The sequence below is a fragment of the Exophiala mesophila genome, assembly GCF_000836275.1.
Source record: "Exophiala mesophila strain CBS 40295 unplaced genomic scaffold supercont1.5, whole genome shotgun sequence".
Lineage (NCBI taxonomy): Eukaryota > Fungi > Ascomycota > Eurotiomycetes > Chaetothyriales > Herpotrichiellaceae > Exophiala > Exophiala mesophila.
This window is the reverse complement of record NW_015622508.1, coordinates 2,668,211-2,695,877: the sequence shown is the minus strand read 5'-3', so window position 1 is coordinate 2,695,877 and position 27,667 is coordinate 2,668,211. Positions and strand designations below refer to the sequence as shown.

Below are 27,667 nucleotides of genomic sequence, written 5' to 3'. Positions count from 1 at the left end.
ATCATCATCTCCTGCCTGCCTAGGTACCTAACCAACTGCCCTCCCGTGCCTCCTAACCTAGATCATAGGTAGCCTTTGTGACTTTAGGTATCGACTGAGCCACCATCCAAGAAACCGTCTTTTCTGCCCCGTGATTAATCTACCAACATCTTTCAAACCTGAGAGCCGCAGGTAACCCTCTTCATCATCCCACACTTCCCTCTCAACGTTCAGCATCTTCTTTAAGTATCTCCGTCCTCATCCTCACCTGCATAAAACATCACCGTATAGTGATATCCCCTCGATCCCTTAGCCGCCGATTTCATCTTCCACTCCGCCTACTACGTCCAAACTACCCACACCCTCAAAGAAGTCCAACCCAGGACAGTGTAACGACAGACGTCAGACACACATCTGAGTCTCTGTAAATCGACTATCTGTGACTTTGGTCTTGGTCGCCTGCATATTTGCCTGCGCAATCCAAGTTTCTCGCAATGGCAGGCACACGGAACTACGACTTCCTCGTGAGTTACCCTCCTTGCCGGGGTCCCGCCACCGCCACTACCAGCTCGTCGTCTTCCTCCTTTCGCTTCGTCGTCTTTCCATGGCAAATCATTAACCAATTTCTGTGTCGCAGATAAAACTTCTCCTCATTGGTGACTCGGGTGTTGGCAAGTCATGCTGTTTACTACGCTTTTCCGAAGACAGCTTTACCCCAAGTTTCATCACGACGATCGGCATCGATTTCAAGATACGAACCATCGACCTGGATGGTAAACGAGTGAAGCTGCAGATATGGGATACTGCTGGACAAGAACGTTTCCGGACAATCACCACGGCCTACTACCGGGGCGCGATGGGTATTCTTCTGGTGTACGATGTGACGGATGAAAAGAGCTTCAACAGTATGATCTGACAACCCCATGAAAGACTGAGAGACTAGCGCCACTAACTGCCGTGGAACAGATATTCGGACATGGTTCTCCAATGTCGAACAACACGCAAGCGAAGGCGTCAACAAGATTCTGATTGGCAACAAATGCGACTGGGCAGAAAAGCGAGCGGTATCAACAGAACAAGGACAAGCGCTGGCGGACGAATTGGGCATTCCCTTCCTCGAGGTTTCGGCCAAGTCCAACATCAACATTGAAAAGGCTTTTTACTCATTAGCCAGCGACATCAAGAAGCGTCTAATTGACAGTTCGAAAGAGGCTGGTGCCAGCACTGGCGGCGGTGCAGGGGCCGGCGGCGTTAACGTCGCCCAGGGTTCGGGAGCCGGCACTGGTGGAAAGTGCTGTTAAAGTCGAAGACGTTGAATTGGTTCCTTTTTTGCGATCAAGTCAAGGGAAGGCAGGAGCACAAATCTTTTTTAAACCTCGACGACGAGGCTTCGATGTTTTCTTCTCGTCGTGGCATATACTAATGAACGTTTTGCGCGGAACCAAAGCATGTCGCATGTCGTTCAATCAGTCAGACGTCATGCAATCCATAAAGAGAGGATTTTCAAGACACTGCATGGGATTACGGCTTTCATGGGGGCGGTTCTTGATCCAGGAGATAGCTCGGCGCGTTCGAGAAAGGACGGGAGAATTGGCGGTGACACATACACACAGGCTAGACCGAGCAGATGCAGACTAGGGCACGGGGCAATGGTCTGTGTGACTCGATTCCAACACCATCTTCTTGAGGCCACTTTTATCTTTCCCCTTGTCTACCTGGCCTGCCTCCCCTGCCTGATAGTTGACGTGAGGTGACTCTATGTTGAGTGATCAGATTGGATCGACTCTAGGCAAACAGCAATACTACTCTATGAAAGGAGGAAACAATCGCCATCACAAAGACATTCGGCTCGATGGGATGGACTAGGAAACTTCAATCAAACATTTCCATCCCCTCCTCTGGGCCTGATAACGATGATGGTGATGATAATGATGGGGACTGTGGGCTTGACGAGGTGATAGCTGGTGTTAGTGGTGGTGGCCGTGGTCATCGCAAAAACAGGTTTCGGAGTTCAGACAGATTTCAAAGAGCAATGTCAATGTCAAATTTCAGCATGTGACGTCGATTCCAGTTATGTCGTCAGTCGTAGAATTTTCACAAGATAGAACAAGAGTGTGGGAAGGAAGAGGCCCAGCAACTTCAGGAGTATCATGTGTACCAGTTTATTCCATCTATCAATTTCTGGCACCAGACCAAAACCCACTCCATTGTGTGTGTTTGAAATTGAAATCTTTTTTTGTTGGTTCACTTGTTCATATTGGGGGTTGTTTCTACTTGACATGACTGCGTAAATGTGGGGTGCATGGCCAGGACGAGGGCGACCATGTCACAACCCATGCTCGAACTTGAAATCAATAGCCCACGCTCACGAGATAGGCCCCAAGCTTCTCGACCGTGTTGGCAGCAGAACCGGGTTGTACTGTCTCTGGGTAGTGGGCGATGAGAAGGGCTTGCTTTGTCTTGACAATGACGACGCCTGATCGGCCCTAGACATCAAATTATCACCGGTTAGCTCTTGGTATTTGGAATTCAACATAATTGAGGGTGTCGGTGGTATTTCCGAGGGAGGGCGCTTGATGCACGTATGTGGATGTTGTGAATAGACACACCTTCTTTCCATAGAGACTAGTATCGTCCGCCTTGATGACAATGTACTTCTGGCCTGCAATGTGCAAGCCCGTGGATTGTACCTTCTTGGGCTCCGATGTGTCCTTGTAGGCGCCAACAACTTCTTGCAGCTCCGTGGGGCTCAGGCTGAATCCTGGCGAGGTCGCCCATACCGAGGTGCCTTCGCTGTTGAAGATGGCAGCCTGATCGACATCTCCAGAGCCGATAAGACTGAGGAATCAGTTAGCGCTTTGTGCAATGTGACTCGCGGATGAGGTGAGGTGAGAGTGTTGGTTGCGGGGTGAAAGGAAGGCGGGATGGGATGTACCTCGTATCGATGTATGCTAAAGGACGTGATGGTCAGCGACAGAGATTCTGACGGGTGTCATTATCACTTACCTTGCCAAGACATGATGTTGGATGTGAAGAGGTGATGAGGCTGACCTACACAGGTAGGTGATGAGGTGCGCGGCGAAAAGTGGTGGTGGTTGAAGTCAGAGGAGGAAGAGATCCGTAGGTGCAAAAGATGTGATCTGATCGTGGGGAGTGTAAGGAGAGGGTAAGGTGACCGATGCACGATGCACGATGCACGTTGACAAGCGTGGAGATGAGTTGAGTCAGGATGGACAAAAAGATCAAGGACTCTGGTGGGTTTGTGTTGTCAAAAGTTGGATGAATTGGGGCGAGCAACAACAGAAGCGAGTGAGTGTTTGTGGTTGTGGTTATTGTGATGGTGGTGATGATCTTGGTTGGTTCTTCACGGCTATGGTTGATCATGTCATGGTGGGGTTGATGTCCCTTTGTCCCTCTTTACTTTTACTTGGAATTATTATTGGAGTGGTGACTGTTGGGCATGGGTACTACTTAGGTATGGTGGCGTGTCACATTCCTCGGAAATGGGCGTCTTGGGCTGCTACACTGGCTGGCTGCCGCCCAATGTCCCCCTCCAAGCATACTCACCAGGTTCCTTGGGCCGGGGGGGTCGCCCTCACATGCATGTATGCCTATGACTTGGTTAAGGTAGCTAGCCCCTCGGCCACCTAAGTAAATCTACTTAGCCCAGTTATTAGGTACTACTTACTTACCGAGAGTCGGTAGACAGCCGGTAAAGCCAAGGCCAAAACTAAGCTACTCCATTGGCTATTCGGCACCTTGGCGAGCTAATCGAGGGAGCTTTCATTGCGCCGCCCGCCAAATCTCTTGGACCAAATGTTCTGTTGTGTGTTGATGAGTGTTCCCAGAATACACGTATCTAGACTCTTATTAATATTGCTCCAGGCTCTCCGGCTCTCCATGTGTAGGTTCTAGAAGGTCTCATTCCCTGGTGACAAGTACCCCCGATCAAGTGCCAGCGACGAGCAATCTGTATCAGGTGTGCATGTGAATTCAACTCTTATACGACCATATTCCTGTTCCAAATCAATCTGAAATTCAAATTCCATATCTGCTCTGTATCAAGACAGACACTATCTATATAAAGCAATTAAATATCCAGCCCTACTTTCTTTTAGGACGCCCAGGCGCCTACCATCGCTATACACCACTGAGCCAGAAGCCCTTCCCACCCATGTACATGTCCTCACAAGCAAATTCGTCACGACTCCGTCCTCCATTTCTATATTCTGAGCTATGATGAGACACCCACATTGTGACCTATAAATTCCCATCATCTTTTGGTGACCTGTCGACAGTATGGCTTATTCAAACGGTCATCCTCTATCTGGCCCTCAGCTCTTCCATAGATGTTTCCTCGCTTGATTTGATATAGGTGGTGGCGCGATTGTCACCCCATCCAGAAAGACGAGGGAATCCCCAGCCGGGGTGGAGGATCGTTTGACAACCTGCCGCAATGACAATCATCCTAGAGAGAGGCATCAGTTATCTTGTATACCATCTTATGTTTTAGCAGAACTCACACTCCTTCGAGAACGATAAATGAACTCTCGTGTCGCATAACGGAATTTCCCCACCCTCCTGCCATCTCGACGATTCGGTAGACGCATCTGATATAGATGGTGAACCAAGCCGTGAAAACGCCTGCAATGAAAAGTCGGAACTTGGTATCGTTCAGAGTGGCCACGGCCTCTTCGCTAAGGGGCTCTCTAGGGATGGCCCTCTTTCGACGCAAGACGTACACTCCTGCTGCAATGGCGAACATGGACAGCGCAGCCACCTGCCAAGCAATGCCAGCCATGATAAGTCCATCTCCAATATCTCGAAATGCCTCGTCGTCTGCCGTCGATGCGATGCCACCTCCAGCACCCTGTAGGACGAGGGAAAGGATGTCAAAGGCGATGAAGATGTATGTGTAAAATCGAGCCCTGATGTATGATGCAGACTCGCCAAAGCACAAGACCACGTGCTTCAAGACCAAATATATGGCGGCCGAGTTAAAGGCGGGGGCGATGATCAAGCAACAGATCTGGGTGATGAAGCCGCCATCGGCAAATGGGTTGTCTCGCATGATCAGCCGGCCAACGTATCCGATGGCTTCCGCCAGACACCCCAGGCTGACCGCAATCATATACGTCCATGTCTTGTATCGAATCCCCAGTACAACATTGGCGATCGCGAACAGTGCAAATATTGCAAGAAGAGCCGCATTGGCTGGGAGACTTGGTTGGTAGCCGTACACGGAAACTTCGAAAGTACACACGTCGGTGAGCTCGGTGCAATTTGCTTGAGACATGTTGATAGAATGGAGTGGTGCGCTGGGCGTATAATTGTCTGGGGTGTTGGGAAGAACGGCTCAAGGTTGTACAAGGGAACACAATAGAACAGCAAAAGGCGAAAACAATGATACCAAATGACCAAATTGGATGACTCTGTTGTGTCGGAAAGTGAGAGAACAAAGATATCAGTCTGGGCAAAGATGAAGGAGTCTAGCCGTCATTAATAGTCGATGGAGCTCCATCCCTCCGTTGCTATGAAAAGAGCATATCAGGTCTGGGGCAGTCAAACTGGATCGCAAGGATCAACCAGATGGGCTCAGCCTTCCATGATGTCGCAAAACACTCCAGATTTGAACGGACAGGCCAGAGGTTGACGAATCGCGTCACACCCCGAATCGAGAAAACACTCCATGTTGGTGCAGAAGTCAGGCACCAAGAATTCCAAAGCCTTCTAAGCAGGCCCAATCATTTCCCGGAAGGCCTTTCACGAGGCTGGCCCGAGATGAATTTCAACGGCCTGTGGGCTGTGTGGGCCGCATCTTTGGTGTGATGCGCGAGCGCGAAACGCTCAGGGGAGTCAAAACATCAAGGCTTGTCTTGGCTTTTGTAGGCACCATCATTTTTATGCATCATTTAAATAGGGGAGCCATGGAAAGTCCAGGGGCATGCAGAGACCAGAGGTCTGTGTGTGGCGTGGTCCTCGACTTTTCGTAAATCGTATATTGTAACGTGTTGCGAGCCAAGAAAGGAAATAGAGTATGATAAGGTTAATAGGCTAGTATTAACACAGTTAGATATTGCGCTAGCGTCATATGAATCCACTCTTTCGGGCGTGTCGGGTAGGAGCCAATATCATTGTTCGGTATCTTGGTTGCCTGAGCCGCCAGTCCACCACTTATCCACGTCCTGGGGTTATTTTTTCCCACTGCTAGAGGCATAAGAGTTCCCAATACTCATGTTTTAACACGTGCAACGCCGCACTATCGCTTTGGTGGGCCAATTCCGGAATTTGCCTGTCTCGATCATGATAAAATTGACCAATGCATCGTCATAAGTACATGTTGGCGGCGGGTACAAGGAGACTACTCCGTACGCACACGACCCTAAGAGGCGCAGCACCAGACTAGCCGTCCACCCGCTAAACCTCTTTCAATACCTTCTTGCGACAGAGTCCACCACAAATTGATTCCATGGGGACAACGCTCTGACATTTTTTTCATTGCGTATCCGTGGACTTGTTTGAAGAGAGGGGAGAGTGAGACCCCTGGCCGTCCACGCCATCCGGCCGCAGGCTGCTTTCTTCCATGTACAGTACAAGATAGTGACTGCATCCTGCTGTATGATGCTCGATTACCATGCACGTATATTATGGCTATGACGCTGTGAGGCTGTGACTTTCTACCCAAAGGGCCCTTCCCCAACCCAAGTTCCATGATGACATGGGGAAGCTTCGGTCTATCTTTTCAGGCCCCGTCACGGCCGAACTTTGACATTGCTTCTACTCATGCTAAGGAATGTCTATCTATCTCGGCCCCGAGGCGTCCTCTTGTTGCCTTGGCGTCCTTCGCGCCATTACAAATCCGGCCAGATCAAGGTGAGACCCTCACACGGCCACGACATCGCTCTTCAGGCTGAGGCATTGAATATCATACATAGCGTCTCAGAATGCCGCTGCCTGAATTGGCCTGAATTATATATCACGATGTGATGATATGGAAGTCAAACATGGTCGGCGACGCAGATGCAGCTCAGACGCAGATTCCACCGAGCCAGAATCAAATCGCAACTTCGAAACATGGTCTACAACGGGCCTAGTCTAGGTTGTAGGTCGTGTCGAACACGAAGAGTTAAAGTAATATTTGCGCTCCCAAGTCAACTTTGTATAGGTCATCCTTTTAACTGTGCACAGTGTGACCAAACCAAGCCTGCTTGTAACAACTGCACCAGACGGCGACAAGAGTGTCCAGGGTACGCCGACGTCTTCGACGGCGCTCACAGGTCACAGAATGAAATAGTCCTTAGGAAAGCAGGAAAAGGCAAGCGAGTGGTCCGGGAATCGTCACGGAAGACGCGCTCCGACCCAAGTAGTCCCGATACAGATGAATCGACCGAGCGGACCAAGTCAACGTCTAATCCACCAACACTGACCGCCCTAACACTCAGAGCCAGATCTCCCTCGAGCGTAGATTCGTCGTCCGCGACTAGCAATTCTTCACCTGCCGCTACTCATACGTTCACCGGCAACCAGCTTCAGTGGATACCCTACACAGTAAAAACTAGCCGAGATGATCGCGCATCGCGTGAACAGACGCCTGGCTCAAACAGTTCACTTGAACCAGAATCAAGAATGACGACAATAGCGAGTGCCTTTGAAGTTACGCCGTATCTCATCCCTGTCCACATTCAACCGAATGGTTGCGACGCAGCAGTCGGCTTCTTCTTTCGTCATTATGTTGGAAGAAAAACCGGCGCGCCCAGTCGACTGGGTTTCAATCAAACATGGCAGCCCTCATATCACAATTCGATGGAAGACTCTCCATTGCGACTGGCCACTGCGGCTGTGAGTGTCAACATTAGCATGATGTGGAGTTATCAGGGTTGCGATACTCAACTCCCTCGGAGCTTGTTCCTACAAGCCATCGCCGCAACCCGTCATGCCGTGGTCGATCCCGTGGAAAGTCTGTCCGACGAACTTCTCATGACCATCCTCGTCTTCGACCTTTACGATGATCTTCTTCTGCATTACGGATCAGGTACATATAGCCACGGCACACACAAGCGCGGGGCTCTTGCCCTGGTCAACCACCGAGGCTCGGTGAACCATCAGAGCCTCCAGGCCAGCTCTCTGCTCGACACAGTGCGCAATTCTCTGCTGAATCATTATCTGACTCGAAGGCTATCCTTCTCGCCAGCCGAAGTCCATATCCTCGAACGCGCTGAAACCTCCTCTGCCCCAGCCGGAAGTCTTGACATGGCATCATTGCCGCTAGTCCAAGTACAAGGCGATCTCTGGACTTTTCGAGAGAAGAGATACCGACGTACCACACTACAACGAAGAGCATTTTACGAACAAACCATCGCGAAGGCCGTGCATGTTCTCGAAATCTTTGAGAGTTGGAGCTCGCATTCGGCCAGGTCAGGATTACGAGAGCTCCATGTTCCACGGCAATCGGTGTTGCCATCGATCGTATCCGCTGGCTTGTATGGGGATCACTGCTCCGTCTGGGACAATCTCGTGTTGGGCAATCTGTCGAACACGTATGCAGTCCGCAACATCTGCGCATTACAGCTGATCCGGCAGGCACTCGCCGACGAGCCTACATTATTACTAGAATCCAAATACCGGACGCTTCTCACCGAGACCGACATCAAGATCCAAGATTTTGCCGACAAGGTGGTCAGCTCAGTGCCTTTTCATCTAGGTGATACAGTGGTTCTCACCAACCCGCTCGACTGCGACCGGATCAACTATCCATTCAGTTTCAAGAGCGACCCCGAGACGGGATTGAATGTGAAACTGCCAAGTCTCATGTCTGATCACGCTTCAATGGCCGCGGCGACATCAGGCTGGTTTATATATCCAAAGCTCGTGGCCCTCTACCGCTTGGCCGAGCCCGAGGACGACGCAGTTCCGTTCTTCTTGCGCGAAGGTCAGCTTGATTGGATTAAGGGCCAGATCGTAAGACTTCAGAGGATATTCCTATTCACGGACCCACCGTGGTTCAAGAGACAGCCTAAGGCGTCTCGAGGCAAAGGACGCGGGGTGACTTCTTAACACCCCTAGTCGCAGTTGTCTGGCATCAAATACCGTGTCTGGGAATTGCAAGCGTTGGCGTGTGTGATTCTCTGTGCGGAATTATCACATCTGGGTATAATATTGACCACATAGCATGACAATACCCACCGATCTATCAAACTTTCCATCTCACATCTCACAGTGATTGACTTTGTTTGACAGCCGTTGCGGCAGCGTCGAGATGCATCCTGGAGATCATCTTTTCTTGCTCTCTTTACTCATGAACGCTGGACAACAGCCTCTCTCAGCATACATTGCATCCACACCCGTCTCGCACCCATGCTTTCCTCCTTTCCTGACCCTCAGTTACAGTTTTGAGCTCTACAAACCTTCATGTCTGGTTCACTATCAGTAAGCATGGAATTGAGTTGCAATAAGCATTTTTCAGAAGCCACAATCAGAAGAGCGGACCCGCAACCGTTAACATTTTGCATGCCCCAAGGACCCCGAAGACTGTCACTGTCCGCAAAAAATGTTGATCAACCATACGTCACAACCTTGTGGAAATCTGATAGATTCTTGTGGCACAGGCCAACAAAAGGTCACACCGGTGGCAGAGGCGCGCTCTGACCGCCTTTGGAACGATGAAAGTACAGAGTAATGTTTCGCTAGTTACAATATACTTTATTTTATTGGATGGAGCTACTAACTGTTCCTACGAAGATCTCGGTTTCGATCAACGTGCACAGATGGGGTCCAAAAATGTCGGATCAGATCAGATTCAACCCAACCCCACAGATGTGAACCAGGGTCTCATTGGACAGCGACAAAAGTCGACCTGACTTCCCTGATCAACATACAGTCATACAATCATACAATCAACGGTCGACAGTACTTGACGGGCAAATATTAGGTGAATGGACACAATAACATGGAGTTTCAAGGCAGACACACGAAGAACGTCGAAGAAGTTCTTAAGAACATTGGAAAGAGTGATTCCACCCTCCACGGAGTCGAATTAAAGCGTGTTTCATATGCACCCTCAACATCCTCTAGCTCTGTTTCACGCGGTTCCAATCATCCTTCGACAACGGCACACTCGACCCCAAGACTAGCAGACTTTTTCGGTACCGATGTTTTGCAAATGGTACTGCATGACCCAACCATCTCTCATCAATTATACAGGTTCAGCAAAAGCAGATTATGTGGCGAAAACTTGGAGTTTCTAGAACAAGTCGATCGGTACAATGGCCTATTGAAAGAAGTTGCAAAGGCCATGTCTGAGATCCAGCGGGCATACATCTCGACGAGTGCAGATGATCAGATCAACATTCCAGAGAGCATGCTGTGCAAGGTCAATCGCGACGTGCAATCGGCTTTGACAACGGCATTGCCGACACTGGAGTCAGTTTTCGACGAATGCCGAGGGTCGATTGAACGACTTGTCGCGGATGACATCTATCCTAGGTTTGTACGGCACCAGATGACCATCGCAGCGAGTAAAGCACTTGCACAGACACGCGCGGGCAATGACAATCAAAGCAAATATGCCGGGCTGGGAGATTGTTTTGTATTGACAAGTCCAAACAGGGCCGACAACCCGATTGTCTACCCTTCAGACGGCTTCATCAAGGTAACGGGCTATTCGCGCAACGACATCATTCCTCGCAACTGTCGCTTCTTGCAGTGTCGTAGCACGGATCCGGCGGCGGTTGAGCGGCTGCGTCGAGCAATTCAAGGCCGTGAAGAAGTGGTCGAGTTGCTCCTCAATCAGAAGAAATCCGGCGAGCCATTCTGGAATCTATTGTACATGACCCCATTACTTGACGCCACAGGGAAAGCTGTCTTCTTTCTCGGCGGACAGATCAATTGCTCGACCACAATCCACCACACGTCTGATGCGATGCGAATTCTGGCCCTTTCAGGCGACTCAGATGCGGACACTGTTGAAACCCAGGTCGTTGAGGAGCCACAGAAGCAGAAGACACGGACGGAACGGTTGTTTGCGTCCTTGAGGGGCAAGCCCCAACGGGAATGTCGTCTACGATTGCCCGGCATGGAGGATGAGATTCTCAGCAAGATTGAGACAGACAAGATGAATCTCCAAATGCAAAAGGACACCCTTTATACAGCGTACTCAAGGGTATGATAGATTCCCACACGAATCATCCCGCAGCCAGAGCTAACTTTTGCGTTTAAGTTTGTCGTGGTAAACATGACGACTTTCTGCATCTCGTTTCATTCCAGACAAATGACCACAATGCTCCAGCCGCTTGGGTCTGACCAGGTCAAGGGTGTTCCCGCCATTGTTGGAACAGATGTCTTCCATTTCCTGTCTGCTTACTCGCCCAACAAAGTCACTGGAGACTTCAAGACACGCATCAAGTCTGCCACCGTGGCTGGGAATGCGATCAGTATGGAGATAACATTGTCCACCAGACGCCTTGCGGGCTACGAGAAATTCGTGTCTCACTGGACGCCTTTGAAAGACGACGCCGGCGAGGTAACTTGGGTGGTGGTTACCCTGGGTAGTCGAAACGACTGAATGAATACGAAATATCTGAACATTGACGGAGGTCGCTTTCAAGTGGCTACTTCGAGGCCCCAGGGGCATGATCGCAAATTCTCTGATTCCCAGACCGGTTTTTAAGGACATTGGATGTATGTTTATAGATTGCAGCGTATCTTTCTGGATATAGGATGCATCCGCGTTTTGAAGATGCTATGATTAGTAGATTGAACAAATTTTCAACGAACCAGAGGTCTCGGATTGTTTGTTGTGATGTTGGTCAGCAACAGATTTGTTGCTCGCAAAACTGTGGACTCAGTAGTGACTTGATCAAAGGTTTCACATCCATAGACATAATTTGCCCGAGGCAGTGCCCGCAGCGACCCAATCTTTATTGGGATGGAAAACAGCCACGGCCGGTACGGCTGTAATTCCCTCACCACCGAGCTGGGCCAGTTGAGTTCCATCTGCGGAGAAAATGTCGACGAAGCTTGTGAGGGAGAAGAAAGAAAAGTAAGCCTTGGTCCTTCGCAAAGACATGGATCGTCACCTACCGGTTCATGTTACCCACGACGAGCTTCTGGATATTGTCTTCTGGGTAGCGTTGCCATATGGGTCGAAGAATGGTGACCCATCGTCCTCTGTTATCATATGTAGTCAGTATCCGTCCATCAACTCGATAAACCATATGATGAGTAAGAATGGGTAAACTCACGTCTGGTTGTTATGCCTAACAACAACCTCCGGCTTCATGACGTCCGAATCCAGGGTCGTTCCAGCCTTCCACGTATGCATGTTTTCAAGTGCATCTGCACCAGACCTAGTCCCCACGCCAAATGAATGGATTTTAATCGTATCGTCGTAACTAGTGGTGGCAACTTGACCAGCGGTGTTGAAAGCCGCATGGCTGACACTCAGTCGTGATTCATGCTCACCAACAAGCGCGGGCAATTTCTTAGTGATTTTCCGTAAATCCCACAATCGCATGAAACGATCTAGTGACGCTGTTGCAACGTAGTGCGGCGCGACGGGATTTAGCGAGAACCCGCCGATTTTCTTCTCCGAAAGTTGATATAATTCCACGGTGCTGGGGGATTGTCGCAGGTCATATCGTCCAAAGCTGCCATTGAGAGTGGTGAAATACACGACATTCGGATCTGATGCGGACATATCTAGTCCTGAAATCGGCTCGTCTTCTTCCTTGTCTTCAGGTCCGTACACTTCCACAGCGACACCTTTCTGTAGATCTGTAGCTCGGATGGATGAGTCGTAAGCCGCTGTGTAAACGGTCTCAGGCTTGTTGGCGTGCGTATGTATTGAAGAAATTGTGCGCGTGTGGGGTTTTATGTGTGTGACCTCGGGGTCGGCCTCATCTTCTTCGGGATCATCCTCGTCATTCTCGGCCTTCAATGATGGAGGAGAGGTTTGAGACGCGTCGACGATGCCTAGATTTCCCAGTTTGTCGGCGGCGAATACAATGGGTTTGGTGGTGGTGGGGTGGAATGCCATAGTGTAGATGCGCTCCGGGGTAATCTTAATGCGACTTGGGTCCCAAGCATCCCATAGTTCTAGCGAGCTCATGCGTTCTCGCAGTTTCTTGAGGTCCTTGTCAGTGGTAGCCTTGACGTCGTCTTCATCGAAGGTCCGCTGGTACGGCGTTGCCACGCCCTTAAGGATAACATCGGTGCCGATCAAGCTAGAACCATCATTGAAACTCAGGTCACCCGTCTGCCTTTGGCGTTTCTGTCGATCCAATTCTCTAGCCGCCTGATATTCTTTCTCGGCCTTTTCCTGTGCCACCTCACTGTCGGCTTGAATGCCTGCAATCCTGGATGATGTGCGACGCGGGGTATTGTCGACTTCTTTCTTGACTCGTTTCGCAGGAGGCTGCTTGGGTTTTGCAGATCGTTTTGTGCCATTGGGGGCATTTCCTTTGGGGCTGGCTGAATACAGGCCAGCGGATGCGGCCTCTTGGGTCAACTTTTTGAGTAGGGCATCTCGTTCGGCGATGTTGGCTAGTCGCTGTTTCTCGAAATCTGAGGGTTCCGCCTTTGGTACGGGGCCACGAGCCATGACTGGGATATGAGAGGAGAGAGAATATGCCTATGGCGGCGATAGACGTCAAGAAACTAGAGATTTTATTAACAACAGCTCAAGACCATGCGCGTGTACGCATGTACTCAGGTGTGCATGGAATGAAGTCACTTTATGTTGGAGGTTGGACTTCGAAATGCTCGCTCACACGTCACGAATTCATGAACGCGTTCACACGCGTAAAGTGGTTTGATACGTAGAAGCATAAAGACCAAGGACGTCGGGTCTGGAACACATATTCACGTGACTATCTCATCGCCCTTCTACTGTAGGATGGCCAGTATGATCACTACTAGAATGCCTCGTGGATTCTTAGCCCAAGTAGGATGACTATAGTACTGATCCAGTCATTTGCGCCATCTACGACAAGTTTGGAGCCAGTGTCGTCCAGGAAGATAGGCTGGTTGAAACCTATTGAACTCGTCATCGGTTCATCAGGGCCGTTACGTCAGAGACAGTGGCTGGTCGGGTGCCTCAGCCACAAATCTTGAAAGACACCGACCGACATGAAACATCTGTTTGATATTGCACTTCAGTTCACATCAAATGAGAATATCTAACAGCCTAGATCATCTGCCATTTGCAGCAAGAGAAATAGCACCAAATATTCCCGAGTATATGTGAGTTGACACTCTGATGTCCAAGTCTCGACATAAGCTAATTTATAGTGCTTACAGCCTGCGACTGGCCTTCCTCTAGGCGTCATTATCAACTCCACCAACACCGCACGTCCCATCGCCGCTCTGACGATGCCTCCCTCCTCTACCTCTTCGGGTACGTCGAGCATCACCACCAAAGGTATCAAGGGCCCAACTAAGCCATGTATTCCTTGCGACTGTGGCGACTATGAGTGCGATTGTTGCATCATACCTTGCACTGTCATGTGAAGATAACGCTCAGGGTATGTGGAATCCATATGTGGAATGGAGCAAGATATATGAATCATGACTGCGAATGAGGATTGAATATATGGAATGATTTCTCTTCAAGGCGCTGGCTGGGTAGGAAGCGTGATAGGGCCACAGAAGATCCCTGGATATGAAAAACCCTGTCACATTGTCATACTGTATTTGATATGGCATCCATTTGAGCGTTCCAATTAGCAAGCAATCGACCTTTGAACCCATACTATGGTGGATGGCTCTGTCGAGTATTTGAATTCGTCCCAACCCTCTCAGTGGTTTGTTGTGTCAGAGGATACGATTGAGCTTCATCCTCGGAGAGGTCGTCGAGGGAAAAGTGATCCTCCGCCTGTGTCTCAATATCCTTGGATCTTTTCGTTCCCCCGCCATTGGCGTACTCCCATGGGCTGGGATATGGTTCATGACACTGGGGATGTTTCAATGGTCGGTAGTAGCGTCGATACGAAAACCAAGCCACCAACATGCCCAGAATACTGCCCACAGTCACATCAAACACATCATGCCTATAGTCGGCCAGTCTTGACATGGCAATGAGCCCGGCGCCAACCAATGGCGTGAGGGTGATGAGAACTCTCGCCAGATCCGTCCGTGGTCGGAAAATGTGAAATTGACCGGCGAGAAACAGAGCAAAATACCCCAGACCGGCGAATGCCCAGCTGCTGTTACCGCTGGGAAAGCTCCTCCACCCATCGTGTAAGATATGGTGGTCGGTTTCAGTGCAAGCCAAGATGGTGACCAGTTCGTGTTCTGGCGTGCCGGGTTTCGGTTTACACCTCGCAATCAGGTCTGGTCGTGGCCTGCCCACGGCGTTTTTAATAATGTCGGTCAGGAGCGACGTCAAGAACAAGCTGATGAATAGGCCAAATATGGTCACGTGGGCTTTGTGGAATCCAGGTCGGATTATCACTGCCCACAGCAGAAGGATTGAGAGTGGGCCGACGCCCGCATATAAGATATTCTGCCCTGCCGACACTCTCTGAACCAGAGCGTGAGGATATTGTTTAGCATGATCGTCCAAGGAAAACATGCGGTGGAATGGCTCCAAGAATTGAACCTGAAAGCATTAATCAAGTCTCCAACTAGTGGCATCTCTTCGAAGTTACTAACCAGCACGTATCCAGTCACTAGGAGCGTGAAGCCAACATAGTCGGCCGCGTACGATCTCTGCCAGAACCGCTTTACGGCACCCAAAACACCAGGCTTCTCACTGGCCGACACCCTCATGCTAGTGAGTTCTGGATCAGGTGTGATGCCTTACTGCTGAAAGGGCTCTTTGGGCATGATGGAAAATAACAAGACTATGAAGAGTGTTGATGGAATGGAAAGGATTCAAACAAATGATGATCTGGATTGATAGTTGAGGGCCAAGCCGTAGAAGCTCTAAGGATTAAGGATTGCAGGGGTGAGCAGGCTTAGCACTCGGCCGAGGCGGGCCTCTCCCGCCCAGAACTTTGTGGGTTCTGGGCACATTCCAGGTGTTCGCAGGATGACTGAATGCCCGGAATAGACCCGAGAGTACCCCTACTCTTATGCAGCTGCGCGAGCAATAGACACTCGGTCAAATCACCATACGCGCTCTGTGTTCCGCCATAGAATCACGTGATTTCAATGAAGCCCCAAGATTCTCTCCAAGATTCCATCCAGTTGATTTCACCTGGAGAACCTCAATCACCTCACGATGAGAACGAGAACGCGTCTCCACAGAGTCACAAACTGAGTCCTTGAGTCACGCGAGGCCTCCAGCGAGAGTCCGCGATGCTATCAACCTTCAGTCGGACCCTCGATTCAGCCAAGGGACGGGTCTTCGAAAACAACGACAACAACAATAGTCCGCCTGTCCGGTGACGATACCATGGCTGAACCAGAGCAACCTCCACAGTTGCCTGAGGCGCCCTTTCCTGCTCCACCTCCGTTCTGGAAACACTTTACTCTTGCCAACGAGGAAAAGCTGAAGCAGATCGACCAGTCTGGGAACTCAGACGCGAAACTCCCCCTTCCGCTCGCATACCTGCGACCTCCACCGCCGCCTGCTGCCTCCGCCGAAACATATACGACCTTTGGCCAGGACCAGGTCATAGACCCCTCGCAGCTCTCCTCCCTCCCCCTTGACCAACTACTCTTCGACCCCAACGACCCCCATCTTGACCACGCCTTCCTGCTACGGAAACTGAATAAATCTATCCTTCTCAATTTTCTAGAATTGACCTCGACTCTTGCGTTAGACCCCTCCCAACACGCCGATAAGATGGACGATATCAGGCGGCTGTTCCTAAATGTCCACGTGGTAATCAACATGTACCGGCCTCATCAGTCTCGAGAAAGCACCAAGGATCTCCTGCAGGAAATCTTGGAGGACGGTCAACGAGAGATCGACGAATGCGAAGCCATGAAGGGCAGAATACAAACATTCCTAGACCAGGTGGCCACTCTTCCGTCAGCTGATGTTGCAACAAGTGACAGTACTCGAACCGATACCGTGAAGCCGTTGGGTGACAAGGAAGACAAGATCACCCTACAGCAAAAATTATGGGAAGACATCAAGAACATATGATTTGAATTTTAACCTGATCGTGCGGCTCGACCGCCTGACCAGCTAACGCGATATACCCGGTGGTTCATCCGCTCTCGGGTGGATTGTATGGGTTCATGTCTGCCATATTCCACCGAGCTTCATCGTCGATGATTATACATGGATCTCCGCAGCCGCACCACTGGCAATCTGATCTTTGTAGGGAGCCAACGCTGGTTCGACTTCCTCCGCGACAAACTCGTCCACCTGTTCAGCAGATCTTCCGGTGAACTTGGCAGGGTTGAGGATGTCTTCCTCGGTCAACTCATTCCAGATCGGCTCAAAGAACTTTTCTTTCCGCACACGATCCACCAGATCATTTTGCTTGCCTTCTTGCTTGACAACCGCTCCAGCTTGATGCGACAAGACCCGGATTTGTTCGTGGGCCTCTTGCCGACTTGCGCCTTTCTCGGTCAAACGCATAATCATGGTCTCTGTGGCCATGAAAGGCAATTCTTGCTGCAGTCGACTGTTGATGACGGCAGGGTAGACCACCAAGCCAGAAGAAACGTTTTCGAGGAGGATTAGGAGGGCATCTGCAATGAGGAACATCTCGGGGATATCAATTCGTCGAATCGCAGAGTCGTCCAGAGAGCGTTCAAACCACTGGTGAGCATATGTAGCTCCAAATCCGAGGGGGAGGAAAGTGAGTTTTCGGCCAAGAGAGCACATTCGCTCCGACCTCATGGGGTTGCGTTTGTAAGCCATGGCGGATGAGCCGATCTGATCCTTCTCAAAAGGTTCTTCGAGTTCTTTCAGCATGGCCAGATGACGAATGTCTCCTCCGATATGCTCAATTGTAGTACCAAAAGAAGCCAGAGCATTGGCAACATCAAAATCAACTTTGCGATTGTAAGTTTGTACCGAGACAATGGTTCGTTTTTCGAAGCCGGCCTTCTTCGTGACAAGCTCATCGAGTTTCTTGACCTTTTCATGGTCTCCATGGAAGAGTTCGAGGAAAGATGCCTGAGTTCCTGTAGTACCCTTGACACCTCGGAAACGTAGATCAGCCTTTGCGCGTTCGAGGTTTCGGAGGTCCATGAGAAGCGACTCGATCCACTGGGTGGCACGTCTGCCGACGGTGATACACTGGGCAGGTTGACCATGGGTGAATCCCAGACACGGTAGCGACTTGTATTCGGATGCAAAGTCGGATAGCTTCTTGATGCACTTGGCAAGTTTTGGCAGGAGGAGGGATAGACCGTCACGGAGGAAGATCAGGTCGGCATTGTCAGTAACATAGCAAGATGTCGCACCCAAATGGATCTTTCCCGCTGCCGCAGGAGCTCGTTGGCCAAAAGCATGCACATGGGCCATGACATCGTGACGACGTCTCTTTTCCTCAACAGCCGCAATCTGAAAATCTTCATCCGACATAACCTTGGCAGCTTCGAGCTCCTTGATCGCTTCCTCTGAAATGTCCAAGCCCAATTCTCTCTCCGCCTCAGCTAGCCAGATCCACAGCTGACGCCAGGTCGATGCTCTCGTCCGGGCTGAGAACAGCGTCAACATCTCTTTGCTCGCATAGCGAGCCTGCAGCGGATTCTGCCATGAATCGTAGGAAGACATTTTGAAGACTGGTACCAAATGGTCGGTCTTTTTGCTTTGGTTTTGGGTCAAAGGTGATTTAACAACTCACAACTGTCAAAAAGGTCAACAAAGTCTGGAAATTTGTTTTCTTGCTTCGCGCTCTGCCACTTTTCCTTCTAGATCATTGGTCCACAAGTGGCAACTTGTAGTTAGCGGGAGAAATCGGCGGGGGTAGAAAAGGCTCACCACAGAATGTCTGGTGCTGGTGGATTTTTGTGGCATGAGGTTTGATCAAAGTCTTCTTATCTTATCTTAGCGTGCCAAGAATATCGACCATCGGCGTCACTTTTCGCCGACGTCCATCACTTTTTTTCCCTTTGAGATGTTTTGTACCAGTCTGAAGAGGGATACAAACAACAATTGACTCTGGTTCATGCCTTGCCCAGCATGTCCAAGTCTCCGAAACGAAAGGGAAAGGCAGACTCGATGGCTGAGCCGCCTAAGAAGAAAATTAAACCCTCCAAACCCGTCACGGCCGACAATGCGGGTAGAACCGTGGTTCGTCACAACGCACTCAAATGGAAGACGGTACCACTTCCATCACGCATGGAAGATGCTGAGGGTTTCTATGGACTAGAGGAAATCGATGATGTGGAAGTTGTCCGGGCAGAAGATGGCCGTCAGGTCATGTTCCAACCAAAGTCGGACGCACTAGTTGACGGCGACGAAGCTGCCCAAGATTCCGTCAACAGCGACTGGTCTGGGTTCGACGATGATGATGCGCCAAAGAATCAGTCGACCAAGAAATCCAAAGGCCTCAATTTGACGGCAACATTAGATGAAAAAGATTCAAAGCCAAAAGTCGAAAAGACCAAGTCACTCAAATCAACCACTACTGTGGAAGTCGATGCTGATGTACATTTCCAACATTTGCCCCCGCGAGTCGATGAGCCTAGATGCGATGTTTCTGCATGGAACGATCTTGATTTAACTCCGACAACCCTTTCACAGTTGTCCCTGCTGGGGTTCTCAAAACCGACGCCGATCCAGGCAGCGGCAATCCCCGCTATCAAACAAGGCCACGATGTGATAGGCAAAGCTGTGACTGGGTCCGGGAAAACTCTTGCCTTTGGGATCCCGATATTTGAGCAGTGGCTGCTCGGTGATCAACCCGAATTCAAAGGTCCTGCAAAAGTCAAACCACCAATCCTGGCCTTGATTCTCGCGCCAACCCGCGAACTGGCTCTTCAACTGAACAAGCACCTGACTCAGCTATGCCTCGACCTGGACAATCATCCCAACATCACTGCTGTTACCGGTGGCCTGTCTATCTACAAACAGCAAAGACTACTCGAGAGCGCAGAGATCGTGGTTGCTACTTCTGGTCGGTTATGGGAAGTTCTCAACGACAGTTCTTCCAAATTCGATACGGATGAACTCCTCAACCGATTCAAGCAAATACAGTTTTTGGTCGTCGATGAAGCCGATCGATTACTCAGCGAGGGGCACTTCAAGGAGGTAGAGGATATTCTCGATACACTGGATCGAGAGGTTGTGGACGAGGAGAATGATGACCAAGAGCGGCCTACGGTTTCGTCAAAACCAGATCGCCAGACACTCGTCTTCTCCGCAACATTCCACAAGGAGTTGCAGCAGAAATTGGCTGGCAAGCGAAAGCCTGGTAACCATGTCAAGACCGAGCTTATGGACAATCACAAATCAATGGAATATCTTCTCAAGAAGCTCTCGTTCCGCGAAACCAAACCGACATTCATCGACGTCAACCCCACCTCGCAAATGGCTCAAGCTCTCAACGAATCGATCGTGGAGTGTGCCGCGATGAAGAAAGATCTTCATCTCTACTTACTCTTGATGCAAAATACGCAGTCAAAGACCTTGGTCTTTACCAACAGCATATCCGCTGTCAAACGAATAACTCAGCTTTTACAGCAACTCAACCAGCCTGCCGTGGCCTTGCACTCGACCATGCCCCAGAAATCACGTCTCCGTTCTCTAGAGAAGTTCTCCTCTCAAAGAATGATCCTCGTGGCCACGGACGTTGCAGCTCGAGGACTCGACATCAAGGGCGTGGATCTCGTGATCCATTATCACGTCCCCCGCACCGCAGATATGTATGTCCACCGGGCGGGACGTACCGCTCGAGCCGAGCAATCTGGACGATCAATCCTCATCTGCTCGCCAGATGAAGTCGTTGGGGTAACACGACTTGTGGCCGAAGTGCACAAATCAGATAAAGCCCCAGAAACTATGGAAGTCAACCGGAGGGTCCTGGACCGGTTAGAACAACGTGTGGTTCTCGCACAGAAGATCACCGAGACCAATATCGCGCGCGAGAAGACTGCCAGCAAGGACGACTGGCTCAAGACGGCGGCAGATGAGTTGGGCGTCGACTACGATAGCGACGAGTTTGAGAGCCAAGGTCACAAAGGCCGCAGAGGGCGAGGAGGAGGGAAAGCCAAGAAGGAGAAGGAGAGCGGCGCGGTCGCAAAGGAAAAGGTGCAACAATGGCGTGCTGAGCTGCAGAGTCTCTTGAGTAAAAGAGTCAATTTAGGCGTCAGTGAGAGATATTTGGCGGGTGGTGCGGTCGACGTCGAGGCACTGCTCAATGGGAAAATGGACGGTGCATTTCTGGAGGGCAGGTAACACATAATGGCACGGGGCTTGATAGGCTAGAAGTTTCGAACTCATGAGACCAGCCCAAAACAGAGCGGACTACGAGCCCAAGTACCTCGGTCACGAGCACCTTCATACGTTATATTGTTATTATTGTCTCATCTGCCGAGACCGAGGCCAATCGTCTAGCGTTAAGATCATTCGTCCGGACGGCGGAATCCTCACACCACATTGCTTGGCGGACTTGGTATTTCAGGTGGCCACCATTGACGTGTAAGGGACTGGGGTAAGTATTTAGGTATGAGTAGGTGTAGGTAGAATACCCCGGAATTATCCTTGCCTTAGGTTTACTATTCATAAACTACAGAGAATACAAAGAATCACAAAAAACCCCGTGCTTCCCAACCAACAAGAAATTTCAAAGCATCGGAAAGCATCTCATGTCGGACAACCCGCCAAAGATCCCAAAGACCATGCGAGCATGGCAGTTCTCCTCGACACGTGGAGGGCTCGAAAAGAATTTAAAACTGAATGATGCTGTCCCCGTACCTAACCATGGAGGACAAAAAGTTCTCGTCAGAGTGCTAGCCGCCGGTATCAACCCTGCGGACTACAAGGTTGCGGAGATGCCCATCGTTGGCCGTTTCATATTCCCCAAGAATTCGACTCCAGGCATGGATTTTGCAGGTGTTGTGGCCGACCCCGGTGATAGCAGCAGTGCTTTCAAGGAAGGTCAAAGAGTGTTTGGCCGTATGCACGGAATCAACGAAGGAGGATCCCTGGCCGAGTATGTGGCTGTGGACCGAACTGGAGTGGCGTTGATTCCTGACGGTGTCAAGGCCGAACAGGCAGCTGGCGTGGGTACTGCCGGGCTGACTGCGTATCAGACCATTGTGCCAAATGTCAAGCCTGGGACAGGGGCTCGTATCTTCATCAACGGTGGTAGTGGCGGAACCGGTGTCTGGTCTATCCAGATCGCAAAGGTCCTTGGCTGCCATGTCGTCACGACCTGTTCTGGAGCCAATGCACAATTCTGCAAGAATTTGGGTGCTGATGAAGTCATTGATTACCGCACCACCGATGTCGTCAAATCTTTGAAAGCCATGGCCGATGAGTCTAAACAAGGCCACCAGTTTGACCTCGTTGTCGACAACGTTGGAACCCAGGGTCAGCTGTATTGGCAGTCACATCACTACCTGTCAAAGATAGGTCGGTATATACAAATTGGTGCCGAACCATCAGTTTCTGCAACCTGGGGTCTCATCATGAAGTTGGTCTGGCCCAAGTTCTTGGGTGGAGGCAAACGAAAGTTCCAGTTCCTTTCCGTCACCACCCAGGCGGACCGACTCACCGAGATGGGCAATTGGTTGCAACAAGGCAAAGTCCAAACCCCGATCCACAACAACGAAGTCGTGCCCTTTGAGGACGCGGTCAAAGCCTTTACCACTCTCAAGAGTCACAGGACTACTGGAAAGATTGTCATTCAAGTGAGCGAGGAATCATAAGTTGCATTTCTGGGAGTCGTGGATATTAGCGAACAAGTTTCAATTCGGTCAAAAGGTCTCAGATGATGTCGAGGCATTTTCTAACCATGCTTTTTGGGGTTTTAAGCTTGGGAGTGCATCACCTGGCATGGTGAAGAGCGTTTGCATTGTTGCCGCTGTCTGAAAGTGTACATTCCCACCAACAGTGATCGTGTGCAATCTATGTGACCTGTCCCTTGATTTTCATGGGTGTTAAGAGTCAAGAGGTGCTGCAATGAGGCTCTTGGGGTTTATAACTCGCTAGAGTGCTTCTAATTAGTCAAATATTCATACTTGGGCGAGTTAGCATAGGGACGAGGGGAACTCGCTGGTCACATCTTATGTGGGCTTAACTTCTTTCATTTGTCGCTAGACATTAAGCTGTGATAAAGAACACGCTCGAGGCTTTCGAGTCTTTGGAGAATGGACAGAAACATCGAGAGTTCAATCAGGTATTTAGCTCTTGTCGGGGGATAGAGACATGTTAAGAAAATACTACAACCCTCGGATACATTGTTGCTTCGGAAAGGTGTTACCGCATTCCGTAAATGGTATCCACAGTCGCCCCCCATTACCCCAGCTGTGATCATCATCGCTTACCCCAGACTTTCCTATCATTGCCGAGAACTTCTTGATCGGCTGAAGCAAGTATGATTTCAACAACTTAGAAGCTATCCCTTTTTCCAACTCGAAATATTCATCCTTCTTGACAACTTCAAGGAAGAAGTCTCAAACGCCAGGCATATTCACCTCCAGAATTCATCATGGCTCCCTCCTCGCTCATCATGACTCAATTACACGCATTCCCGTGGTATACAGCCATGTGGGTCATTCCATTGGTGTATGCTGTTGTGAAAGTGGTCTACAACATCTTTTTCCACCCCCTGGCCAAATATCCTGGTCCGTTTCTCGCAAAGTTCACGCCCATATACCCGATGCTGGCCATGTTTCGCCAGAATCGAGTCCGTTGGCAGCATCAAATGCTCCAGCAATATGGTAGTCCCGTTCGAGTAGGGACTAATGAGCTCTTCTTTTCAGACATGAAGTCATGGCAAGATATCTACGGACAATCTTCGAATCCATGTGCTAAAGAAAAGGTCTTCTATGACATGTTTACTGCAACTGGTGCAGTGAGCATCTTGAACGAGAGAAACAAAGCCGCTCACGCCCGTCTGAGGCGTCTGGTCTCTCATGCCTTTTCTTTGAAGGGACTTCTCCAAGATGAGCCCATGATTCATGACAAGGTTAGGACGCTATTGGACGTGGTTTTCACTCCTGCGGCTTTCGAGAAAACGTCAGTCGACATCTTCTCTAAAATGATGGATCATTACCTCGACATCACAACGTACCTGAGCTTTGGAAAGTCGTTCGACTGTGTCTCCGGCAAAGGTACATTGAATCATGGTGATCTCGACTCCTTCATGGTCGTGGTGCCTACGCAGGCTTTCTTCCCACAGTTACGTTATGTTCCCATCAAAAAGATTCAGGAAGGCTACAAGGGATTGGCGAGGCTGATCAATTTTGCCGAAAAATCTGTCCAAGACTTTCACTCCAAGATCGAACGAGATCCAGACAACTTCGCGCGCGGTACCTTCTTAAGGAATTTGTTCGATGCTGTCGACACAGAGACTGGTAGCAAGCTCACATTCCCCGAACTAGTCGAAAATACCATTCTTTTCCTAGTTGCTGGAAGCGACACCACTGCAGTGACCACCATCTATACAATTTGGGAAGTTAGCAGGAGACCAGAAGTCAAGAAGAAGCTGATCGAAGAAATTCGTACTGCTTTTCCTGACCCTAGACACCAGCCAACATATGAGGAGACTACAAAAATGGTGAGTCTGTTTCCTTTCATGTCGACTTCACAAAAATCCTCACAATTTCGAAACTAACGGTCCCATTCCATAGACATATATGAATGCTTGTATCGAGGAAGCCCTCAGACTTTGGGGACCACTCAGTGCCGGATTCCCTCGTGTGTCACCGGGCAAAATGATCGGTGATCACTATATCCCCAAAGGAGTCCAAGTCGCAACACCAGCATACGTGACTGCTCGAGATCCAAAGTTCTTTCCCAACCCATCAGAGTATATCCCAGAAAGATGGCTGGATGCTACGTCGGATATGAGAAACATGTCCAGGCCCTTTAGCTATGGCCCGAGGAACTGTATTGGGAAGCATCTTGCCGACATTGGTCTTCATCTAACGCTTGTGCGGATATACCAACTTTACGACATTGATATCGATCCAAGCATGACGAACGCAATGATGCAGCAAAGGGATCGAGGTGTCTGTTCACCTTGGGATGAGAAGTTGCTGGTCCGTCCTTCATTTGTTTACGGAGAGATCGGGTCATAGTACTACGATCTAAGATAGGAGAGTGGCGTCATCTGGTAGGATAGATTCCAAGCAATAGGACTTTTATTAGCACTAAGACCCGAGTCACAAATGGTTTCTTCTTGTCATATGCCTCATGTTCCGTGGTAGCTCTAATGGGAGTAAGAGCACATCCATCACGTGCGTACTTGCAAGAGGGCTGGCTCTCGACAGTAGTCCAACGTTCGCGACCCCATCACTCGCCTCGAAGATGATAACTTGCATAGAATTGAATGACATTACTTTATGAACAACCTCCACTTCATCCGAGCAGACGAAATGCGGAGAGTGGAGAATGTGGTGGGAAGCTGGGGCTGAAGGCGGAACATGGCACGGAATGAGGCATTGCTATTGCAATTTGACGACGCCTGCCCTGATTCCCTTAGTGGACCATATGAACCCCAAGCGTCGATTCAGACCGTGAAAGCCTTCACGGAGTCTACACGCAGATTTAAAAGTGTCATCACTGGACTGATTGTGCCAATGATCTGAGGGCGGCCAAATTCATTAGTGAGACAACATCCTACCCCACGAGGCTGAGTTCTGGGCGTTCCGGCCTCCAAACCTCTATTATCAAGACGACATTCATGTCTGACAACTTTCAGTAACAACTTCACATATTGATCTGCGGGAGTTATGGCAATCTCTACTAGTGATGAATCTGCTTCCAATGCGCCGGCTTACAAGCCTGGCCATATCGAGGATAAACTATTCATCAATGGACAATTCGTACTCCCCAGTGCTGGCAAGAAGTTCGATATCTATAATCCGACGACGGAGGAACTTGCAGCTTCAGTATATGAAGCTGGCCCAGAGGACGTCGACCGTGCCGTCCAGGCAGCAAGTGCGGCGTTTCCGGCCTGGTCTGCTCTCTCGTCCGCAGATCGAGCTGGCTATCTTCACAAACTTGCCGACGCCATCGAACGAAATGGACAAGAGCTCTCGTACCTTGAGGCTATCACTATGGGCAAGCCATCTGTGCATGATTGTAAGTCACGGCATGTTCATGGAATCAACCCGTTACTGACATTGACAGTTTCAATTCATCTGGCGGCCCAATTTCTGAGATACTTCTCGGGCAAGGCATATGATGTAGCCGGCGATACCAGTCTCCACTCCCCAGGCTTCGTCAACTTGACATTTCGACAGCCATTTGGAGTCTGTGGTGCTATCACTCCTTGGAATGTTCCACTCCTCATGCTGGTTTTCAAGGTTGGCCCAGCTCTAGCTTCGGGTAATACTTTGATCCTCAAGTCTTCTGAAAAGTCGCCTCTATCATCACTGGTTGTCGGGCGACTGGCACAGGAGATTGGACTGCCTGACGGAGTTCTCAACATTCTATCAGGTGGTCCTGTCTGCGGCGAAGCGATTGCCAAGCACATGGAAATTCGCAAGGTTAGCTTTACAGGTAGCCTGAGAGCCGGACGCGCCATCAAGAAGGCTGCTGCCGACTCCAACATGAAGAATGTCACGCTCGAGCTTGGTGGAAAGTCTCCCCTCATTGTCTTCGACGATGCAAACCTGGATAAAGCAGTCCACGCTTCTGCCATGAGTATCATGCTGAACAGTGGGCAGTCATGCGTTGCTAGCTCGCGCATGTACGTGCACGAGGCGATTGCCGCGCAATTCACCGAGAAGATGAAGGTTGCCATGGTAAATCTCTTCCCGGCAGCAGATCCCCTTTTGCCTGGCACAGGACGTGGGCCTCAGGCTGATAAAGTCCAATTCAACAACGTCATGTCCTACCTTGAGTATGCAAAGGAGAACAAATTAAGCATTCCTTTGGGAGGTGGTCGTCAAGGAACGACAGGTTACTTCGTTGAGCCGACGATCATTGCAAACGCCCCAGAGGACTCGAGGGTGATGAGAGAGGAAATTTTTGGTCCTGTTGTGTGTATCAACACATTCACTGATGAGAAGGATGTTCTCAAGCTTGCCAACAACACCGAATACGGCCTCTACGCAAGTGTGTTCACTCAGGATATCTCTCGCGCGTTAAGGATAGCCAAATCTCTCGAAGCTGGTAGCATCGGCGTCAACTGCTCGTCGCCCGGCATGCAGGCTGATATGCCTTTTGGAGGGTGGAAACAAAGTGGTGATGGTCGAGAGCTCTCCAGGCACTGCACAGATTACTGGACTGAGTTGAAAAGCGTGTTCATCTCATTATAAAGACCCTCCTTTGCGTATGGACGCTATAGAGATAGAGACACTGCATTGAAACAAACCTCTTATTTTGCTATACTTCCTTCATCACAAACTTAGAGATCTGAGACTTTTAGAATGGTCAGACGAATTACTTAGGCTGAACAATGGACCGTCACGATCCGCTATGTTTCGCGACGGGTATGTCAGCTGTAGAATTGTTACCATTCCTGAGCGACCCGCAGATCATCATGGGGTAGATACTAATCATCCAGGAGATGAAGTTTCAAAGTATAAATGACTTCACGTAGCTGGATCTCCAACTTGGGGATCCGCCTTCCGTTGCTCGTTCCGACGGTGGGAGAGCCACTCC

The 27,667-nt window shown here is 50.0% G+C and overlaps 12 protein-coding genes across 12 annotated transcripts; 7 read left to right on the top strand and 5 right to left on the bottom strand.

The window, feature by feature from the left end:
- The first annotated feature begins 25 nt into the window (after positions 1-25).
- Positions 26-2,073, top strand: PV10_07660 (GTP-binding protein ypt2). The gene is made up of 3 exons (XM_016372590.1): positions 26-503; positions 617-884; positions 946-2,073. Exons 1-3 carry the CDS (start codon positions 474-476, stop codon positions 1,278-1,280), a joined length of 633 nt encoding a protein of 210 aa, XP_016221922.1. The 5' UTR covers positions 26-473; the 3' UTR covers positions 1,281-2,073.
- On the bottom strand, positions 1,912-3,358 carry PV10_07659 (uncharacterized protein). Its single transcript, XM_016372589.1, has 4 exons — positions 2,986-3,358; positions 2,915-2,930; positions 2,589-2,817; positions 1,912-2,465 (listed from the first exon to the last, which is right to left on the bottom strand). The coding sequence occupies exons 1-4, from the start codon at positions 2,996-2,998 to the stop codon at positions 2,331-2,333; spliced, it is 393 nt and encodes a 130-aa protein (XP_016221921.1). The 5' UTR covers positions 2,999-3,358; the 3' UTR covers positions 1,912-2,330.
- A 707-nt stretch (positions 3,359-4,065) lies between these two features.
- PV10_07658 (uncharacterized protein) lies at positions 4,066-5,830 on the bottom strand. The gene is made up of 2 exons (XM_016372588.1): positions 4,503-5,830; positions 4,066-4,447 (listed from the first exon to the last, which is right to left on the bottom strand). The coding sequence occupies exons 1-2, from the start codon at positions 5,273-5,275 to the stop codon at positions 4,303-4,305; spliced, it is 918 nt and encodes a 305-aa protein (XP_016221920.1). The 5' UTR covers positions 5,276-5,830; the 3' UTR covers positions 4,066-4,302.
- Positions 5,831-6,492: 662 nt separating this feature from the next.
- On the top strand, positions 6,493-9,534 carry PV10_07657 (uncharacterized protein). Its single transcript, XM_016372587.1, has 2 exons — positions 6,493-7,110; positions 7,168-9,534. Exons 1-2 carry the CDS (start codon positions 7,000-7,002, stop codon positions 9,031-9,033), a joined length of 1,977 nt encoding a protein of 658 aa, XP_016221919.1. The 5' UTR covers positions 6,493-6,999; the 3' UTR covers positions 9,034-9,534.
- A 376-nt stretch (positions 9,535-9,910) lies between these two features.
- Positions 9,911-11,718, top strand: PV10_07656 (uncharacterized protein). Its single transcript, XM_016372586.1, has 2 exons — positions 9,911-11,137; positions 11,195-11,718. Exons 1-2 carry the CDS (start codon positions 9,926-9,928, stop codon positions 11,537-11,539), a joined length of 1,557 nt encoding a protein of 518 aa, XP_016221918.1. The 5' UTR covers positions 9,911-9,925; the 3' UTR covers positions 11,540-11,718.
- Positions 11,719-11,758: 40 nt separating this feature from the next.
- Positions 11,759-13,576, bottom strand: PV10_07655 (uncharacterized protein; the record flags this gene model as incomplete). Its single annotated transcript, XM_016372585.1, has 3 exons — positions 11,759-11,993; positions 12,058-12,144; positions 12,219-13,576. 3 exons carry the CDS (start codon positions 13,574-13,576, stop codon positions 11,843-11,845), a joined length of 1,596 nt encoding a protein of 531 aa, XP_016221917.1. The 3' UTR covers positions 11,759-11,842.
- Positions 13,577-14,526: 950 nt separating this feature from the next.
- Positions 14,527-15,777, bottom strand: PV10_07654 (uncharacterized protein). The gene is made up of 2 exons (XM_016372584.1): positions 15,628-15,777; positions 14,527-15,574 (listed from the first exon to the last, which is right to left on the bottom strand). The coding sequence occupies exons 1-2, from the start codon at positions 15,742-15,744 to the stop codon at positions 14,726-14,728; spliced, it is 966 nt and encodes a 321-aa protein (XP_016221916.1). The 5' UTR covers positions 15,745-15,777; the 3' UTR covers positions 14,527-14,725.
- A 422-nt stretch (positions 15,778-16,199) lies between these two features.
- Positions 16,200-17,977, top strand: PV10_07653 (uncharacterized protein). The gene has a single exon (XM_016372583.1). The coding sequence runs from the start codon at positions 16,373-16,375 to the stop codon at positions 17,069-17,071; it is 699 nt and encodes a 232-aa protein (XP_016221915.1). The 5' UTR covers positions 16,200-16,372; the 3' UTR covers positions 17,072-17,977.
- Positions 17,033-18,870, bottom strand: PV10_07652 (adenylosuccinate lyase). Its single transcript, XM_016372582.1, has one exon. It carries the CDS (start codon positions 18,656-18,658, stop codon positions 17,204-17,206), a length of 1,455 nt encoding a protein of 484 aa, XP_016221914.1. The 5' UTR covers positions 18,659-18,870; the 3' UTR covers positions 17,033-17,203.
- A 154-nt stretch (positions 18,871-19,024) lies between these two features.
- PV10_07651 (uncharacterized protein) lies at positions 19,025-21,591 on the top strand. Its single transcript, XM_016372581.1, has one exon. It carries the CDS (start codon positions 19,067-19,069, stop codon positions 21,281-21,283), a length of 2,217 nt encoding a protein of 738 aa, XP_016221913.1. The 5' UTR covers positions 19,025-19,066; the 3' UTR covers positions 21,284-21,591.
- Positions 21,592-21,598: 7 nt separating this feature from the next.
- PV10_07650 (uncharacterized protein) lies at positions 21,599-23,280 on the top strand. The gene has a single exon (XM_016372580.1). The coding sequence runs from the start codon at positions 21,694-21,696 to the stop codon at positions 22,756-22,758; it is 1,065 nt and encodes a 354-aa protein (XP_016221912.1). The 5' UTR covers positions 21,599-21,693; the 3' UTR covers positions 22,759-23,280.
- A 260-nt stretch (positions 23,281-23,540) lies between these two features.
- PV10_07649 (uncharacterized protein) lies at positions 23,541-25,134 on the top strand (the record flags this gene model as incomplete). Its single annotated transcript, XM_016372579.1, has 2 exons — positions 23,541-24,611; positions 24,685-25,134. The coding sequence occupies 2 exons, from the start codon at positions 23,541-23,543 to the stop codon at positions 25,132-25,134; spliced, it is 1,521 nt and encodes a 506-aa protein (XP_016221911.1).
- Positions 25,135-27,667: the final 2,533 nt, after the last annotated feature.